At 38.1% G+C, this 21,728-nt stretch overlaps 1 protein-coding gene across 1 annotated transcript in view; it reads right to left on the bottom strand.

Annotated features, from left to right (window-relative positions):
- The window catches only part of tns1a (tensin 1a), a gene marked incomplete at its 5' end in the record, with an annotated part of 114,394 nt that overhangs the window by 7,482 nt on the left and 85,184 nt on the right, over positions 1–21,728 (bottom strand). The window contains 11 exons of the mRNA XM_079841012.1: positions 324–465; positions 3,524–3,550; positions 3,879–3,962; positions 4,870–4,945; positions 5,109–5,296; positions 6,063–6,140; positions 7,320–8,849; positions 18,034–18,150; positions 18,277–18,345; positions 18,440–18,569; positions 18,704–18,779. Of these exons, the coding sequence (XP_079697138.1) occupies positions 324–465; positions 3,524–3,550; positions 3,879–3,962; positions 4,870–4,945; positions 5,109–5,296; positions 6,063–6,140; positions 7,320–8,849; positions 18,034–18,150; positions 18,277–18,345; positions 18,440–18,569; positions 18,704–18,779 (2,517 nt within the window). The remainder of the gene's footprint in view (positions 1–323; positions 466–3,523; positions 3,551–3,878; positions 3,963–4,869; positions 4,946–5,108; positions 5,297–6,062; positions 6,141–7,319; positions 8,850–18,033; positions 18,151–18,276; positions 18,346–18,439; positions 18,570–18,703; positions 18,780–21,728) is intronic.

Genomic DNA, 21,728 nt, shown 5'->3' with positions numbered 1-21,728 from the left:
CTTAAAATAAAGTGTAACCAAAAACAGATACATTTCACCCAAACAAATGAGGACACATACAGTATATTTTGGTAATAGTTCTTGAAGAGAGTGATGCATTTTAGCGCCATGTTCAGAGTAAAAAAAACAATTGCTCACGTAAATTTGCTATTACTTACTGATTAGTTAATCTTGTTTCCATATTAGTTAATAGTAATAGCTGAAGTGTTAATGTAGTACTATCCATTTGTCCTGCATTACTTCCTGCATAGTTACGTATGACAGACTATTATAACCATATTTTGGATTTGAAAAAGGGACAGTGGTCAGGTAACAACACTTACCCATCAGAGCTAGCATTGTTAACTGGTTGAGGTGGGCTGAAAGTGTGGGCAAGCGGAACTGGTCGTTCAGAAGGGTATGGATGCTGCAAGGGAGAAATCAATCCTCCTCCTCGGACTCCTGTTCCCATGAAACCATGTGGCTCTATAAGAAAAACAAAAACAAGAAATATAACTTGGGAATACAAAAACAATATATATGACCCTGGACAACAAAACCAGTCATAAGGGTACATTTTTTAAATTGAGATCTATACATCATATGCAATAAATAAGCTTTATATTGATGTATGGTTTGTTAGGATAGGACAATATTTGGTCGAGATACAACTATTTGAAAATCTGGAATCCGAGGGTGCCAAAAAAATCTAAATATTGAGAAAATCGCCTTTAAAGGTCCCGTTTTTCGTGTTTTTTTGAAGCTTTGATTGTGTTTACAGTGTGCAATATAAGTTAATGTTTCATGTGTAAAAAAACAGTATTTTTCACACAATTTACTTATCTGTATACTGCTGTTTTCACTGTCCTCAAAACGGCTTGAGAATTTCCTCGTTCTATGAAGTCCCTCCTTCAGAAATACGTATCGAGTTCTGATTGTGCCAGCGGTTCCCGTGTTGTGATTCGACAGCAGCTTAGCACACGTTGCCCGAGAAGGTCATGCCTCTTACCATAACGGGGAGATGAACGCACTCAAACTACAGCCCCTGAAGGCCAAACAAAGGTGATTTGACTCCGGGCTGAAAATAACAGCGTCTGATGGCGACAAACGCAACCGAACCGAACCAAACGCAACACTCCCTCTTCTCCACGAGGGAGCAACAAGACCACGCCCCCTTTTTCGCGTATTCTTGTGGGCGGAGGTTAGTCAACAAACTGCTCTACTGACATAATTAAAGCAGGAAATACCAGGATGTAGTCCAAACCGGCCGTTCGCTGTAGGCTTTGAAAGGGAACTTCTGTTAAATAAAATATCTCGCTTGGCATTGAACTTTGAGCTTTATAATTTTACAGGTATTATTTATGCTCTAACAGCAACATTACACACTAACTAAAGTTTGAAAAATGGTATCACGAAGAACGGGACCTTTAAAGTTGTCCAAATGAAGTCCTTAGTAATGCATCTTGCTACTAATAATACATTTTTGATATATTTACAGTAGGTATATATACCTCACTGGGACAAAACATGTCCCAAACACAAAAGCCATATTTATGTAAAAAATTAAGAATGTCAACACAATAAAAATACTTGTATTTCACAATAAAAATGTGTATACTCAGGACATTTATTGCTTATTATTTTTAATAATTTATTTAGTATTATTTTAAAAGCACACTCTATACTTGGATACACATGTATACACATGTAATTTAACCTGTCCTCAGCATGATATAAAACTGCCAAACAAAGTGTTTAAAAATTCAGAAATCTTTAAGATATCAAACAATACAAGAAGTAAATATTTGAATTATATTTTTCATTAAAATATAAAATAGCTATAAAAGTTGTGTCCTCAATTTGCGTAAACTTTTATATTTTACAGTCATAGTCTTAACATGTCAACTCCGTCATCACAGTGTAATAGTTTCTATAAATAGTTGTGGGATAAATATTGCCAATTTTATGTTTATTAAGGCAGCTACAACTGAGGAAAAAACTAAATTGCTCCACTGAACAACACGTGATTAAGGTGGAAAATCATTACATTTTGTCAACTCCGTTAGGTTTTTTTGTCTGATAGTTGACAAATGCTCTCAAACGGTCTGTATAATGTGATTTAATAAGCTTTTTTGCACATGGGGAATTCTTCTAATGCTGTTTCATGATTCTATTTACATTTACTGTATATTTGGCCTCAGCTCAACCTTTGTCAACACCGTCAGTATTTGTCAACTCCGTCAGTATTTTACACCGTCAGGTGAAGATTTTTGTTAATTTTGAAAGAAATGTCTTATTCTTTTTTCAATTTATTGTGTAAAAATGTTTAAACATACATGATGATATGTCTTAAATACCTAAGAACATTTGGTGATATATGTTTAATATTAAAAGGAGGGTGAAGAATTAAGGAATTTAGAAACTGGGTTGTTCATAATAGTGTGAAAAAATAAATAAAAAATAAACAGAGAATGTATTTTATGATTTAGATCCTTTACTGAACACCAGTATTACATAACTGAAGATTTTACATTATTTTTGGATAGACTAAATTAAATTAGCATGCTTTTTAGTGTGTCTGACTGAATAAATATATTTTTTTTGAAAAAAACCTGTTCCCTTACATGGTTCATTATCTGAGACCTTTGTCTTTAATAATGTAGTGTTAGTTTGAATTTGTTTACATTTTAAAACATGTTTTGTCCTTTATCTCAAGAATCAGTGACCTATAGATCATGGAACAATTTTTGACCCATACAATGTATTGTTGGCTATTGCCACAAATATACCTGTGCGACTTATGTCTGGTTTTGTGGTCCAGGGTCACATATATCTGTGAATAACTTTTACTGCCACTGTCTCAACATTATATATGACACAACTTTGGGGATGATGTGATGAAAGCTCTAGGATGAGTTCAAAACAGTAGGCTTTTAACGAAATTCAAAATGGCAAATAGAACGATGGGTAACATTGTATTACATATAACGTGCTGAATTTAAATGAGCAGGATCATGACTTAAGGCCAAAGAATACCAATGTCAACAGACTCTGATTATTCAGAGTATGACTTTCTAAACATGCTGGTGTTGTCCTGAAGCTTGCTCAGGGCATTGTCTAAATCAACGGTAGCCAACCCTGCTCCTGGAGAGCAACCATCCTACAGAGTTTAGCCTCAACTCTAATCAAACACACATCAACATGTTTCAGACACAGGTGTGTGGGAGCAGGTTGGAACTAAACTCTGCAGGACGGTAGATCATTAAATATTTATTTTTCTTTTTGTTACACTTTATGCTGCCTTATTAGGACGAATGGAAGGTTTTTGAGCATGTTTATTTAAAACTTCCAAGTTACAGAGTAGAGCCTTTTGTCAAAATATTGTTAACACTATAATACTGAAATTTACTAGAACCCAGATAAAAAAGAAGGGTTTTCAGGAGTTAACAGGAGTGAATGTGTACAGAAGGGATTGTGTAGCATTCTTGAGCATAATGAACATGTCATTATAAGGGTTTTCATTGTCATCTCAAAATACTCTTACCTTCCATACCATCACTAGAATCAGAATCTGACAGCGGCAGACATAAAAAAAAAGAAAGAGGAGCAGTGACAGTTTTTTGGGTTTTTTTTTAAGGGGAAAATAATATTAACAGTGCGAATGTGGTGAGAATGCAAAGCAAGAAGACAGTGACAGAAATCAGCACTGCAGATAGATGACAGGTGTGGGACAGATGGGAATATATGAACAACTACTAGTTATGTAATGATTAATAAACAAAGTAATGCACTTATTAAAATATTACAAAATTGAAAAATGAGAAAATAGTATATAAAAATTAACCCCTTAAATTAAAGAAAAGTTTCCAGTGGACCATACTGGTTTTATAGGTACTCACCTGAGCTGCTTTGTTGTACCAGAGCTTCTGCAGGGTTCTGGGCCTTCAGGACTGTGGCTGACAGAGTGGCCTGACCAGAATGGCCTATTTAAACAAAAGGGGAGAGAGTCAGGTTTAAGCACTCCATCAGAAAAATTGTATACATATTTGAGGTAAAAATAATTTAAGCAGTAAGGAGGAGTCAAGTTCCCTTGATTCATAATGGCCAAACTTAGAAGCCACAAGCAAGACACGAGTCAAGCATGGAAATATACAAGTTTTGAAAATGGACAATATAAGTCACTTTAAGTCTTATAAGAGGCTTCCCTTAAATCATTAGCTTTGTGTGAAGGAGATAAACTACTTACAATATAAATATGGAAAGTAATTAACTAATTTCAGTGGTAGTTACAACAACAAAATCAGTTACTATGTACTTGTACGCAGTATCAAACCTCTCATTATGCATGGACCGCTTCTCACATCTCTAAACATGCTGATAGATAGATAAATAAATACATACATAAATAAATAATAGGTCAGTGTTAAATGCATTTAAGCATTAAGCATTTAGCCTAACCTTGCCACAGAATAGTTTTTCACATGCAGCCTCCCTTGTCACAGCAGCGATAATATTTTTTATGTAAAAGTTCAGTATTCAATACTAATTATTTTCAAGAACGTCCTCATCATTGTTTGGTATTTGAAAGCCATAACTTCCATGTGTTTAGGCCATAAAAAACATTTTTCAACAGAGGAATTATTATTATGATGGAATGGAAGTATTTAATGGTTTATCACATTCTGTAAGTGGTATTAATAACAATATCATGAAAGTAAAAAAGCAATTGCTATATACAAAAGCATCTTCATCTTCACATTTAGCTTTACTTTTCTTACCTAAAGCCATGACAGAATTTTAACCGTCCATAATCTATATTTTTTATTGTTTGATATGAATCGTGATTTCTGCAAGAAGGCTAACATTACACTTTCAAATAAGGGGTCTCACCACCACTACTGCGGGTAGGACTAAAAGGAACTGATTCCATCTCCTCAAAGGCCTCCCTGTAACTATGCACAGGCTTCTGAATGGGAAACATATAGGATGAGAAAATATTAAGTACAATCTATCACAATAATAATCTATTGAGCTATACGGTTATACAACTGAGAGAAGTACAACCACTTTACAATAACTTATTTAAAACAAAACAATGTTAAATGAAATGTTAAAGTTAAACTATATACCTCTTTGGGTTGTCCACCTGGGTTCATTGCAATTGTGTTGACAAACTCTGGAGACACAGGTTTCAATGGAGAACACACCCCGTGGGCTGCACCGTCATTTTGGCTACTGAGGTACTGGCTCTCACTGGTGGTTCGTCGGCGTATAGTTGGCATGGCTTCATCTGGGGTGACTGTACGTGAATGTGATCCTAAAGAACACGGAAGAGTGTTAAGAAAATGCAATCATGTGCAACCAGGTTCTAATTTTAAATTTTTGCCAATGCAGGTGATTTGAGAAAATATACAGGCCATAAATATTCCTTACTTTACAGTATTTTGCAAAATTTCTATTAAATATGTATTTTGTTTCTAATATCAGCCATTTAACCAAAATAGGCCATGCCCTACATTTTTCAATGTTTGTGATGACTGAAAGCTCCTCAGATCCAGGCCTTACATATGTGTACCAACATCTGTGATAATAGCTGATTGCATTCAAAGGTTATAGCCATTTAATGAAAGTAGAGCAGCCACGTTGGATTTAAACGTTAACATGATTTTGATCATTGTTGATATTGAGACTTTTTTTTCTTACTTGACGGACATGGAATCATATATAAATTTGTATTCATCTTGACCCAAGCATTCCAGTGATATAAAACAGTATAGTTTATGGTTACACCCCAAAATGTGTTATATTCTTGATGACTTTGTGATGGGATCACTGACGAAAGAGAAGCTGTCAACACTCTGAGCTCTGACTACTTACTAATAATTCTGCTAATAATAATAATGCTTTGCACTTAAATCTTCACTATAATTACTTGCACACCTTCAGTGCTTGGCTCCTAAATATTCCCATTAAGAAAAAAGAAAAATAACCAGGCAGAACATGCATGTAAGATGACATGAGAGAGAGAATAGAAGGGAGTAGGGGTCAGAGTGAGAGGGGGAGGATCGTGAGAGGGGACAAACCAGAGAAGGAATAGGAACGATGATGTTCGGACCGGGAGGACATGCTCTTGGAGATGCCCCGGATGCGAGCGTTGTACTCTGGGTGGAGGAATGATGGAGTGGGTTGAAGTAGAAGAAGAGGAGAGTGAAGGAGGGGTATCAGTGGTGTGAGGGGTGGTCCATATGCCAGAGCAGAGAAAGACAGAAGGGGGAAAAACAAGAAAAATGAAGAAATGGTGAATCTTACTCCTAATTTCTGGTACTTGACATATTTAATTAAAATACAATGCTAGATTAAAATCTTCTTTTTTTATAATTGTATGCGGCTGTCCATAATGACCAAAATGATATAGTGGCCTGCTATAGTACTGAGAGGCACAAGGGACACAACAGCCTCCCTAGGAGTTTGCTTCAGAAAGCTCTTCCCAGCAATTCAATTCATTGCCAGAAGATGGTGCTACTATGTATTTTCCTGTAATTTCAACAGTCTGTTGTTCAAGCCAGAGAATGCATGGTACAGGAGCTGAAGCACAGCATGGTAAGATCTATTCTAATCTATGCAGCTATTCACTCCTACACAGAGGACAGTGTTGATGTGAACAGTGTTAGTATCTGCCAGGAATACTCTACATCCACATGAGAAATTATGACACCTCTACAATCTGCTTTAATCATTCTTTAGCGTGTAGGTGAACTTTATAGTCCGGTATTAGAACATGTGTTCATTGTGTATCCATGCAGTGGGATATACTTGCAGGGCACTTTTCCAATGTTTATACAGTATGTTTGGTCTATCTCCTATAGGACTAAATCGGGAGATGAGAGAACCTGATGACAGTTTTATGGATTCATTAGCTTACCAGGGCTTGGTGTATTGTTTTCTTTGTCAAATATGATTTAATGTTAGACCATGCCCTCTATTTCAGTGAGTGAAATAACCTGTCCATATTCTGTAGAGTTATATGAAACCAAGAGAAGACTAAGATATATTCTCATGATGTCAAAATGAGTAAAGAGTCGGTAGAATCATATCCTGATTATCCATCAAGATGTCACTTCCAAACTTTGATAATGAACCATAAACATGGGCCTGCTTCAGCAAAATTTGTCAAGTTTTTTTTCTTGGTTTTCTATAAATTACAGAGGTAAAACCAAGAAAATATATTACATAACCTACAGCAGATTTACAGATTTTATTGATTTTTTCTCTCCAAATTTCAATCATGTACATGCATCAACAGCTGTGTATTCAGACCAAAGTGTTTCCTTCTTTCTCACCTGCCACACGTTGGGCCACAAGACCCTCAAGGTTTGGCATCTCTTCCTCAGACTTTGGCTCAGGCTCTTTTGCAAGGGTAACAGGGGGGAGTGGTGATGACGATGTGCTGTAGCTTCTCTGAGGGCCTGGGAATGTGCCCTGAAGATCTGGAGAGTAAGATACCTCGCTAGTTCCTGGGTATACATACTGGGGCTTGATTGGAGATGGGAGGGGTAAAGTTGGGGATGGTGTTGTAACTGAACCTCCACGGATACTGTACGGATCTTGTTGATAGATTGGTGAATGGGCCTGAGGGGACTGGTAACCCCTTTGATGATGCTCAGATAGTGGAGTCATGGGGTAAGCAGGTGATGATCTTTGTGAGGACTGGCCAAAACTGGCAGTGGAAGACAGAGGTGGGCCACCAGTGACGCTATAGATGGCCTGGTCAGCCTGATAAGAAGGTCTGGCTAGTGTCTGAGCAAAGGGTGGATGGAAAGCTGAGATGCTCTCACCAGGGGGAGCACTCTGAGATTTGGGAACTGGTGTATGTGAAGGCTCCAAGTCAAGCATGAGCATGTTTAGGGCATCTATAGACTGTTCTACATCCTGTTGTGATCCTCCTCCACGAGTTGGGAAGTGTGGCAGGGTACCATTCGATCCAAAGAAGGGGTCATCCACAAGACCATACTGATGCCAAGCACTGAGCCCTCGCTGAACTGCATCTCGGCTGCTAGTATTACGTTCAGGAGCTTGTGGCAAGTACCGAGGTCCTCCATCTAGCATCAGGCCACCATATGACTGCGAGCGATACATTCCTTCGTTCTGCCCACTGTAGTCTATCAGTCCATGTGCTGATGATGACCCTCGAAGCTGGTGTACAGGCATCTCCTTTTTAGGCCTTCGTTCTAGGAAAGTACCACGTTGTCCGTCTACTTCTACTACAGTGGATTCAGTAACTGCTTTGCTGTCAGCTGGTGTAACTTGACCCTCAAAGGAGGACAGTGTGCCAAGACTGCCTGCACTGTTATCTCCAACCTGGCTTTCCGGTAACTCGTCGTCAATAATATCAGTTTCACGCTCAGCACCTGCTTGTCCGTTAACGTGGACCTGGGCAGGCACAAGGTGCCTCACACCACCCCCTGGGCTTGTGTTGGCAAAAGAGAGGAAATTCTGATGAGAGCGATGTGGTGGTCCCTCAGAACCACTCAGAAGCTGTTCCAACTCTCGGTTCTCACAAGGGCTTATTGCAGTCTCAGGGGGAGCTTGGCTCACAGGCCCTGTGGATGACAAAGACTGTTGAGCATCATCTGTGCGGTCTGTCTTAACAGAAGCAGTGGAGTTGCCTGAGTCACTGCTGACAGAAAGGGCGTGGTCTGCAGCTGGTAGTGGATGGTTGGCCACTGGAAGAGGAAGAGCGTGTTCTACTACAGGAGGAGCACGGTCAGTTGAATAAGCACCATTGGCAGACACAATACCCTCAAGAGAGTCTTTCTTCTGAACCTGGACGTAAAGGCTGCTGTTTACTGGACCTTGAGACTGAGCAACATCTGAAAGAGAGGTTATAAAAAGTCTCATGAGCATTATAGACTCAGTTTGACAGTTTTCTGCATTAGAAACCGTATTCTCCACTCATACATGAAACTTCTGCCATCATTTGCTCACCTTTTTGTAATATCATTGAACCTATACATGGTATTACATATGACACACCCACTATATTCTGTCCAGTTTCTCTTCTGAAGTCAAATGATAGCTTTGACAATGGAGGCCAACAGATCAAATTTAATCAGTTATTAACTGAAAATCTTACCCTCAAACTGTGCTCTCAAATGTCATTTGCACTCAAGTTCCATTTAAAAAGTAATGTCTTTAACAGGGATGTGCCCGAAGCCTAAATCCGTAACCGCTGCTCCCTATACACAGAGTATGTGTGATTGCGAATTCGATAGCAATTTCAATACCCCGCATACTCAATAGTATTGATAGTGGCTACCCGATGACCGCAAAATATATACAATATAATTACACAGGCGAAAGAATACAAAAACAATAAATATATTTTTTCCTCCCATCTCATATCCGTATATATCTCATATAGTTCGGGACATACCATTCGACTTCTGACACATCCCTAGTCTTTAACATACAGTACAAGGTTTGACATTGATGTCAAATACCTTTGGTTTGTGACCAATCATGGCATGAGTTTAAAAAAAAAATGATGATATTGGAGAGCCAGGGCAAAGAGGATGATTTTCAGTGAACAACAATTACAATTTTATTCTGTACCTATCACATGGCTTTAGTAGACTTCAGAACACCTTCTGTTTGGAGCCTCTTCGGCTATCTGCACATATCATATAATCAGCAACAGATGACAAATCCCCACATCAGCCATGAACCTGTGTGGATGGCTGCCTATGTTATATTAATGTTCAAAAATGAGAGAAGAAAAAGTTATTGGCCATCAAAGATATGTGCCAGTACTGTTTCTTTCAGCAGTTAAAGGCTTTGTGAGGATTAAGTTATTTGAGTTTTTGACACACCGTGTCTTTGGGGCAATGAAACTAACCCTGCCACCTGATTTTGCTCTATAACAGAATGATGACATAACCTTTTGCCCAGCAGGTATATCGTTTCCAAACAGAAAATACATTGGTCGCACACTTCTGATGCATTACACAGGTAGTTAAACAGGAAACATAGCATTACATTGCACACAATATATATTCTTATTTTTCTGTCGTTTCCTTTAATGGTTTTCACTGAGGCATGCCGTTGTTTACATGCATTCATTTATTCACTCACATACAGACCTTCAAAAAGTTCAGAAATGCATTTTGTCTAGTTTGAAACTAGCACAGTGCTTTAGCAGAAATAAAAGTTAGTATGTGTTCTGTTCTGCCCAAAGGTATAAAAGACCACTTGCATTACACATCATCAGCTTTGTTGTCTTCAGGAAGCCGCTTCTTTGTGTGTGTGTGTGTGTGTGTGTGTTAGTAGAAAAAAAGAAAGATAGATGAGCTGGTTTAAGCTGGTCCTGAGCTGGTTACAAGCTGGTCCTGAGCTGGAGCTAGTTTCTTAGGACCGGCGCTTGACCAGCTTAAACCAGCTGCCATGCTTCAAAAAATACCTAACCAGCATATGTTGTTTTTTCAACAGGGGTGGGATACAGAAAGCCGACTTCACAATTTAGAAAGTGAAGGCGCTTGTGTTCTGTAATGTTTAGGAGCTGAGTATGCGTGTTCAGCCCTTGTGACCGGCTGTCAGGGAGAAGGCTTCGCTCCTGTTTGGCTCTCTTCACAATAGATGGGGATCAAGCTTCTGTACCTTGCAGTTCCGGCCTCACGTCTGCTGAGGTAGTGGGTAATGTGGGGATCACTAGCAGAGGAGCTTGAAAGAGTTTCTCTTGTTTCTCTCACTCCGCGGCTTCTTCTGGACTGGCTGAGAGCATGCTGCGCACCTCTAGTTCTAGTTTTGAGGCAGACATTATAACCAAGTCTGCCTCCTCCTCCTGATAGCCCCGCATATGATGAGTTGGTGGAGTTTATGGTTTGCACCATGGCCAGATTAAGCTTAGCATGGTCTGGCCCAAAGCAGGAAGTTGCTCACGGCCGGCTGGATGAGCGATTCCTGTTGGATCATGGGGGAATCCATATTCAGCTAATTTAGAGTGGCTATGCAAGCAGGGGTATGCGAGGATGCCCCAGGTTGACGAGAATATTGCAAGCTATCTCTGCCCGGAGTCGGCATCCTCATCATTTTGGCATGAAGTTATATTAGGCCCTATTATATTAACTTGTGATAAACATCTAAACATCTGGTTAAAAATGAATTCTTGTGGAATATTTTAGTTAGTCCGAGTTCAGTATTTTAGTAATACAATGTTTAAAATGCATGTATAAACACTCACTGACTTTGTTCTGCTGACAGCCACAAATTACTTTTTCCATATTCTGTCTTATACCGTCTGATATCTTTTAACACATTAAGTATACAGTTGGTATGCTTAAAGTGGTTTGCCTTTTCAAGTCAAGTCATTTTTATTTGTATAGAACTTTTCACAATCCATACTGTTTAAAAGCAACAGAAAAGTTTGGAGGGAAAACAAATCCAAAAGATATTTAGGTTGTAGGGAGAAAAAACCTTGAGAGGAACCAGACTCAGAAGCTCATCTTCTTGTCATTACAATGAATGTCTTGTTCTGTCATGAATCACATTATCACTACATAGCACAAGCTAATTGGTCTTTGTTGCATCTGCAGCCAATGAGCTTGCTGCTCAACATTTAAGTAGTTTGGTTGAGTGTTTGCTGTAAGCAAGTTCTGCATGCTATCAGAAACAGTCCATCTCCCCCAGCTCCACCTGTATAGATCTGCTACGAGTAATTTCATGTACGCTATTTATGTCTTTTACAGGCTCTTATTTGTGTTTCTTACAGGCTCCCTGCAGTGTGTACTGGCTGTAGCAAGTCTCCATACTTGCTCTGTAGCAGCTGCAGCAGCAATACTCAACAGTAGCAGCAATAACAGCAGCAGCAGCATGTGTTGCTGATCTGTTTCGTCACGACCAAATACAGTCTTAAATTGGCTAGAGAGAAGCAGATAGTAATCACTGAATTCTTTTGTTGTCTGGCTGATAAAGGCTGTAGCCGCATGGCAATGCTGATTTATAATCATTTGAAATCCTAGAATGATGCAGGCAGGTTTTCAGTGAAGTGTCTCTCACTGTCTGGCTGGTATATGCTTTAGAAGACATTTTTTGTTAGTATCAGGAATTTTTCCTCATTAACTGCGCCTGTCACATGTCTTAGGGCTCTGTTGTTCACCCGTTACATGCTCGTTTCCCTCTGGCTTCAATCTTCCACATAAACAAATTTAATATTATTGCTATGCTGATGATTCTCAACTCCACCTCACAGACCTAACCATAGTTGTTTCCAATGTAGTCTATTTAACCTCATTGGGAGGTCCGACCCAATGCAAGCCTCAATATTTTATTTGAATACTTTGGTTTGTTGTTCTTAAAATGCTACATAAACACTGACTTAAGGATAATTTTCAGCAGTACAGTATCACTGTGCAGTATAATCTAATGCCACTGTCAATCAGATTGTACAAATGTTGAAATGCAATGACACTGAGAGGAAATTGTGAAAAAAGGGAAGATGTAACAGTAAGACAGCTACTGTTGTCCCATGTTTGTTCTTGCATTACAATTATTAGAGATCATGAGGTCTAATGTAATTGAGCCAAAGTTGCAGGTTTGATCCAAGGCAAATGAGACAGCAACTATAATGTTTAAAAAATTCCACAATTGCCCAATCACCACTGTGTTCTGTATATCTCAGCACCCAGACCAGTGGCAGGTTGCATAAACTGCCAAGATTTGTCTTACAAGTTAATCATCAAATATTTTGCATTTTGTAGGTCTAATTCGATACCGAAAAGTAAGACTGATTACTCCTAACTAACAGCTAGTTAATAAATTAGTTCTTAAGACACAGACTAAGAAAAACTCAATGGCTATGTTTATGCAACTGGCCCCTGGTAATTGCCACATTATACCTAACTTATACCTGAGTAGTTTTGCATAACTAATAAATGATAGTTGTTTGGTGTTCAGAAATTATGCACAAACTTGTTTGGCATAATGATGGCCAAGTTTTACTCAGTCTGTCTAGCAACAGCCATGGTATTAGGTTAGGGCCAAGGGAATGATATCATAGGTAAATAATGCCACAGTGTTGGTCAAGAGAGAGAAGAGGCAGAGGGCCATTGCAGTTCAACATACCATAATCTTGTTATACCGGCCAAATTTATAAATAGAGAGAGAAAGATAAGGACATTCTAATAAATAACAGAAGAACAAAGAGAAAAAAAAATAAGGTCACGGAATGAGAGGCGACAGACAGACGTCATGGCAGACAGACAGCAGGGAGAGGTTGAAAAAAGAATATGAGGTGGGAAGCAGACATGCGGACAGATATATAGAATGGCTGACAGACATACAGACAGACTGACTGACAGACAGATAGACTGACATGAAATGGGCCGGTGGTAAGCTGACAGAAATGGCAGTGACATGTGAAAGCCTAAGAGGCATCATGATACATAAAAAGGGCTGGGTGATGGGGTGTACTGTTTATATTCAACATGAAGTCACATAGCGATCCAGCTACTGCTCAGTGAGACAGCGCAGCTCACTCACGTTGAGCATTACATCCTATCATCACACACACACAGAGAGAGAGAGAGAGAGAGAGAGAGAGAGAGAGAGAGAGAGAGAGAGAGAGAGAGAGAGAGAGAGAGAGAGAGAGAGAGAGAGAGAGAGAGATCAGAGAGATAGATCAGAGAGATAGATCAGAGAGATAGATTAAAATACCTTAAAATATCTTGATATAAAACATGCACTCAAGCTTGCATGGGCAAGGTAATGCTACACCTGATGGTCCTAGTGTGAGTAGAGAATATTCCAAATAGGAAATTGTGTCCTTCAGTGCAAGCAAAGATGTCTTGTGCAAATGACATTTGCTTACATTTGATAAGTAACAGAGAAATAATTATCTAGTTAAATTCTTAAATATTTTGGGAACACTTTACAATAAGGTCTCATTTGTTATCATTAGCTGATGCAATAACTAAAATGAACATGAACATTGAATAATATATTCTTACAAAATGTATTAGCCTTTGTTAATGATATAACAAAGTAATTTTAGCCTTAATAATATAGCCTATTAGTAAATGTTCAAATAAACATAATAAATGCTTTAGAAGTTGTTCACTGTTAGTTGATGTTAACAAATGGAATCTTATTGTAAGTATTACTAATATTTCTTCTTGATTTTACCTCATACATTTTCTTTGTTTTAAATGCTTTTGAAATTCCAAAATTATCTGTGTAGCCTATTCAATGTGATCTCAGATTTTGGGATTTTTAAAAGTTAACATTGCAATGAAAAGTCAGTATAAGAACTAGGGGAGAGCGGGGCACAACGCTTTTTGACTGTCTCAGTTTGTGTAAATTCCCTTGGGGTTCAGAGTATTTATTTTTTCCCACATTCATTTCCCACATGTCTAGTACAATATGGTTTCATTTCATTAATACAGTGTATACTTTTTTTTTTTGTGACAGTGTATACTGGGGTACATTGTAACATGTGAGGGGCACATTGTAACATGACCAAATGACAGCTTAAAATGTTACCTTATAAAATCAAAAAAATATCCATGACAAACTAAAATAATTTGTCAATAAAATACAATTATTAACTTTTTAAAATAAAATAATGGCATTTTAATCATTAAAAAAAAAAAAAAAAATTGTTTGCCAACAAACACATCGCTAAATGCTATCGCTATACAGCATGGTTCAAAACATAATAATAATGAATAATTTCTGAACATTGACTCTCAGTCATTATTCACTCTTTTCTCGTGGTTTCTCACAATAATTAATAAAATTATAGAATATAATACCATATTTCGAATAGGGGCACATTGTAACACAGTGTTACAACGCACCCCATCTGCTCAATGCGGCTCGTGCCTTCTGCTGGTTAGATCAGCATTAAAGAATGATCACAACAATTAAATTAAACAACAGATTAAAATAATATCAGATTTGTCTTATTTTAAATAAACATAAAAAATAGAGATAAAAAATAAACTTAATTAAGAAATTTACTTTTGCTATGGTTAAATAAATGTTCTGTAATATCTTCCATTTTTTATCTAAATAATGTTGATATGGCAACTAGTAAATACACTAAGTTTTGTCATCCTGGCATGTGTGGAAAGTTTTGTGTGTTACAACTAATAAACAATAAAATAATACATTACACATCACAAAACGTATCACAGATGATAATACTACTTGTGACAAAACCCTTTATACAAAGACAGTAACATTCTGGCTTTAAGGAGCACAAAGGACATCTAAAATATCTTCCACACAAAAAAAACAAACAAGTTATACAGTAGCAGAACATAAGAATGATAAAGCCTAGTCACTTGAACGCACACGTATACACGCATTGAGAGCGAGTAGAATACAGTTTGAATGAAGAAACTTCGACTGTAACACTCACCTACTTTCAAGCCCAATGGAAAATCAAATTCAGTTCTGATTCCAAAAACGGTATTAAGTGCTGCTCACCAGAGACTTTGCCAGTCTCTGTGTCTTCGTTGTGAGATCATTGTGTATAGTTCATTAATCAGAGTCGCTCTCTTTTGTGAGTCACTCTGACCAAGTGTCACAGTCACCTCTCTCTGTTCCACACACTTCCCTCTTAGTCATTCCAAAAATGCCATGAAGCTGTGCAGCAGCCAAATATGGGAGCCTGAGCTGTAAACAAGCCCTGGTGGCTATACTGCCCCAGAGCACCCCTCTGTCTCTGTCATAGGAATACATACGCACACAGACACCACATACCCTTTAAATGGAAACACAGATAAATGGAAATACGTAGAAAGAGTTTTGGGAGACTCATTTCGCTAAACCATGAAGTAGAAAGTATCCTTTAACCTCGGCAGTGTCACAGACTCTTTCTTCCTTTAAAAGCAATGTTTGTCTGTGCCTGCTCTTTTCTATGGCTGCTTTGTGCCTTAAGGTCTGTTAAGCATCTGATAACATTTCAGTTTATTTTGCTTCTTAATTTATTTTCAGCAAAAATCCAAATTACATGTTACATGCCATGATAATATATAATCCTTTCTAAAGAGGTAAAGGTTTACATATTTGGTTGACCAAACTTGACTCAACCTCAAAGCACCCCCTGAACTTCTTAAAAAAAATATTAGTAATAAAATGGCTATAAAGGTTGAGAGGGTGGTGGAGGGTTGCTGGAAAAATTGTAAGAGGAGTGAGATATGCAGCCTTCTATAATGGTATACTCTTTGACGGGCAGGATTAGATCATTTAGAACTTCATAAAAAGGACACACATTTACATTTATGGTTTTCTTCTCATATTTTTTTAATCTTAAAGTCTGGAGGCTGCTCTATGTCCGTTCGAGACATAGTCTTACATGGATAGATTTTGTTGATTTGAATATTCCTGATGTTGCATTACATAAGGATACATAAGTACAAAAATGTCCAATGATTCTTGTTAACAAACTGAACAATTAACTGTTCATTTCCAGCTAAGCTTGAATTCTATTTCATAATAATTTATTTGATGGGGTGATGTTCTGTAGAAGTAATGTCCATTAATGGAAAAAATGGGTTCTATACAGTATACAGTTATTGGACCCAGAATACCCAACTACAACCTCACAATTGGCCTGCACAATTGGCATTGTGATGGTGGAATATAAAAGGGCCCTTGAAAGCACACACAAATTGTTTAATGTAGCATTAAGAACTGTCCAAAGAAAAAATACTTAACCAAAGCAGTTCATAAGAAGAGGGTGTCCATATACTTATTTCGGTAACACTTTACAACAAGGTTCATTAGTTAACTGCATTAGTTGACATGAATTAATCATGTCATTGTTAATGTTAATTTCAACATTTACAAATGCATGATTAAAATCTTGTTAACATTAGTTAATGCACTGTGAACTAACATGAACAAACCATGAACAGCTGTATTTTTATTAACTAACATTAACAAAGATGAACTAATCCTGAACAGAGGTGTTGTTCATTGTTAGTTAATGTTAACTAATGCATTAACTAATGTTAACTAATACAACCTTATTGTAAAGTGTTACCCTTTTTTCATATACTTCTGATCATAGAGCCCTGAGCAAAACTGCTGGCACAGTGGCTGCACAGTTGAATTTTCACATACCGCAAATCCAAGCAAGTTATAAAAAATGTTGCTTATCTAGTCAATGCACTGTATAGTTTTTTATTTGCATTCAGTTTCATTACATATTCATTTTCATTAGGCTTTGTAATTGTGGATCTCCTTGGGGCTCTGCGCCATTTTTCAAAGTCCTGTCAATGTCAAGACTGCACCAATCTTTCCTTTATTGCCCATGTGTCCATTGAGTATTTAACTGTGTGTGTGTGTGTGTGTGTGTGTGTGTGTGTGTTTTGGGGTACCTATGTCTCTTGGCCTTACCCACCAGCCCTTCCTCCCAGAAGAGGACACTAAAGAGAGGAGTGTCAGTTTTCCACCCCTCCCTGGGGCTGCCAGCAGGGCCACTGACGCCTTCTATTTCTCTAGATGCTATTTAAAACTCTGATTGGCAGGAGGCATGGGAAGGGCTCTTTATGGCAGACCACATAGTTTAAAAAAAATTAAGCCAAGGGGAGAAGTGTCCTAATGACCCAAGACACCATTTTTTTCTTTTTTTGATAGTTGAAAATAAGCAAACATTCAGAGCTTTCCTATCATAAACTTGATCAAATCAGTAATATGCTGAATACCCAGAAGAACAATCATAATCCATGAAACAAGTCTTGAGATTTTTAGCAGCAATGAGAGGAGAATCCATAAATCGTATTTAGCCCTCGTTCACATGGCTGTTTATGCCATTCAGCAAGCTAGCAGAACAACTGACCCCCTCTAGCTCCATAAAGAAGCTGCCTTTCCTTTACCACACAACACGTAAAGGGAAATGAGACATTTTTACAAGCCAGGCTAAATGACCATTAGATTTTTACCTTGTTCCTGCCCTAAAGTCAATTGTAGCAAAAAACAAACAAACTGAATCGCCAAGACCTGACCAGTCAGCACTTTAAGCAAAAACACACCAAGAATAGTTCCTCTCACCATCTTTAATGTCTTCACATCTCCTGTTGAAGTTTTCGTAAGAGTCCCAGCGGATCAGGGGATCCTGGGTGTTGTAGTCCACAGAGACACTAGGTCCGTTCTGTAGATGATCCAACCCTTAGAGGGACAAAAGAAAAATTCTCCTTTGAGTTGAGGCCTTGAAGCATGTGGATATATTCTATCAAGATCATATCTCTGTGCTGAAAAGATATACTAACTACAATTTTGGTAATATTAACTTACCTTTGATTTTCTCTGGGTCGAAAGAAAAGATAAACTCCACCTTCCCATATTCAGGAAATCTCTCATCTGCTAAATCACATATTTATGATCAGCCTGCATGCCACTGTGGGGGTGTTTAGTCTTTTTTTATTCACAATTAAAAATGAACATAAAACACACTAACCTTTAAATGTCTCGTCAAGGTCATTCTTAGTGAAGACCAGAGCTAAATTGTGTAATGCACATGTGTGGAACTGCACTCTGAAGATCACATCCCTATTGGGGTTTTGATAACGCTTGTGATAACATTTCAGCTTCATGGAGGAGGATATGAAAAAAAAGGGGCAGAACATGAAACATGGGATAGTATGGAGATGACATTTATTGGATTCTTCTTCAACTATAACAATAATTTTGGTGTTGACATTGGTACTGTTGCACTTCCTACCAGTATATCTCCTTTTAGTAGCAGGCCAGGCTCAATGGTGATACAGATGCTTGTATGGCTGTCGCCTTGAACGTTACTGTAAAACAGAGAGGGAAGGGGAAAGTGGAGAAGAAATGATGAATGGGGTTATTACAGGCATACTTCAAACTGTCTGAACTATACAAACTAAGCCTAAATGGATGACTAGCTTGATAAAATATTATCATCTGCTGAACAAGAACATAAAAATTTAACAAGCTGCAGTGGAGTGTCTGGAGCTACAGAGGATATTAATGCCATAAAAGCACAGATAGAAAAGGAGATTGTTTGACACAAAGGCGAGATGAGAAAATTATGCAAGAATCTTCAAACATTTAAAAATTGAAATGCAGTCTTGTCATTGTCACTGTCTCTGCCAAGGCCCCCCCCCCCCCCCCCCCCCCCCCATGTGCAGATTAGGATGGGTTAATCTCTTAACAAGAGGGCAACAGATGTTATACCAGACTCTCACACACATATTAATATAGCTTACAGTATAGCTTACAGCATGCACATTTTCAGCCTGATATCATAAGAATTCATAATTATTTGTATGTAACATTCATAAAGTTTTATTTTTGAGCCCCTAACATCACTCCTATCGTAAATTTAAACACTTCTCAACAATTTTTCAAAATTTCTCAAGATCATTTTATAGTTCACAATCTACTAATATACTCCAATTTTTTTATCCTAAATTTAACAACATAAAGTGACTAAAGGGATATTTGAACCCAAATTACAAATTCTGTCATTCCAAACCCGTAAAACATTCGTTCATCTTCTGAACACAAATTAAGATCTTCTTAATAAAACCAGAGAGCTTTTTGTTCCTCCTTTGAAAGCCTACGCAATTACCACTTTCAAATAGCCTTTCACTCCAGAAAGGTAGTAAAGACATTAAAGTAATCCATGAGAATCCAGTGGTTTAACCTCAATTTTAGCTACTTGAGTGCTTTGTTAGTGAAAAAAAAAAAAAAAGTGTACAAATTTATTTACAAAAATATTGATATTGAAATATTGATCTCTAATGCACGTTCACACTACAACGTCTGCTCTTGTGTCAACACAACATGAATGCGTCATGGTGCTCTCGTGAACACGTGCATGTTTGTTGTGTTGACGTGTGAGTTTGCTCAAAAACTATAGATATAAGCTGCATCCCAATTCAGAGAGTGCATCCTGCAAAATGATGTGGACATTAAAGGCCACACCTTCGAACGAACGTTGTTAAACGGAACAGAGGATTGTTCTTGTCGCCTTTCAACTGTGGCAGCTGCCGTTGATGAGTGACAATAACATTTCAATCAGATTTTAATAACGTTTCTATTCTACACGAATGATTTCTGTATATAATAAAGAATATAAACGATATATTGTATAATCGCATCTTAGTAAGATACAAGTCAACATTTGAACTGCTTTAAAGTTTTTTATTTTTATCATTAGATATTTGAGTAAGCTGAAACCCAATACTTACGTTTTAAAGTGTAATTCAGCAATTTCTCTTTAAAAAAAATCCTGTCATCACTGGCGCACAATAAATTCTGGGGTAGACAAGGCCATTTCAAGGGAAATGAAGGACACATTTGAAGGGGGCATTTGAAGGAGCCTTTGAATTGGGGCAGCCTTCGTCGCACAGCGGTGACGCAATCGACCTTCGAATGTGGCCTTCAAAGGACGCTGCAATTGGGACACTGATGACTCTATTTCCGGTGAAGTGACTGTCTTCACAGTACAACATCACTACTGGTATTTATGAACAACAGCAGAGCTGATATCTTTCTGACATTACATGCAATGTTATTTAAAGTACATTATGATAAATACTTAGCTTGTTACATATACATGCAACATTTCAGCCGTAAATAAATTATAAATGTTAGCTAGATTATCTTCATTCAAAACATCTGTCACGTGTGATGTGTAGTATGTTGGCTCACGCGATTTAAGTTTCACGCTTCAGAACTTCTGTAAAGGAAACCTAGTGACCATCGATGCTCCCTGAATTTAACGGTGCATTGTGGGACTTTTCAGACAAACATTTCAGTTCACTGGAAGGATTCTGCGACTGAGACAGGCCTTAAAATGGCCGGCTCCCTGATCAGCGCCCTGACTACTGAACTAAGGAGCTGCATGCGTGTTGGCTGGTCTAGCCTGAAAAATACGCTTTTTCATGCTATTTGAGCATAAGAAACAATATTTATGGGGCAGATCATGTCAGATTTTGTTGCTGATTTGAAATATGTTATTTAATTGTGAGTTTGGCAAGCAGTTTTTGAGATTTCAGGATTTAAATAAATAGGACTTGGTCTTTGATGCTCTGAATAGCTGGCGTTGTAAATATGGTTGCCGGGTGAACAGACTTTCCTAGAAAGAAACTTTGGCTTGCTCTCGCATCAACACAACATGCATGGGTCATGGTGCTCTCGTGAACGCCAGTTGGAGATCAATATTTTGAAAACAAAGTGGTAAATAATTTATTTGCGCAAACAAAGCCCTTGCTTCCCTTTATAAAACTGAGGTTAAACCACTTGGATTACTTTTATGATGTCTTTACTACCTTTCTGTGGCTTGCAGGGTTGTCAACTCTCACGCAATTGGCGTGAGACACATGCTTTCAGGCTCTGTCTCACAGTCTCACTCTGCCCAACCTAATCTCACACCAAATTGCCAAACCTGCTTTTGATATTAAACAAAGTCTAAACTTTTACATTTTAAAGGGTAACTAAACCGCAGCTCAGAGCTTAACTCCACCCACTGGCAATATTTGAAAAATGCTGGAAAAGTGGGCAGAGCCCAGCGGAGACAGAGGGGACGAACCGAGGGCGGGACTGAGCGGAGGGCGTGCACCTGAGACCCGCAGTGACGGATTGATTGATAACTGTCTTACTCGCAAGTCGCAAAGAGGGAGAATGACTGGAGTGACACCAGTAGCTTTGCAACAGAGCGGTCATTCTCCCCCGCCTTCACCAGAAGTGGAGGAGGGTGAATTGTCTGTAGACAA

Source organism: Gobio gobio, assembly GCF_949357685.1.
Source record: "Gobio gobio genome assembly, chromosome: 17".
Classification (NCBI taxonomy): domain Eukaryota; kingdom Metazoa; phylum Chordata; class Actinopteri; order Cypriniformes; family Gobionidae; genus Gobio; species Gobio gobio.
This window is presented reverse-complemented; position numbering and strand designations above follow the sequence as displayed.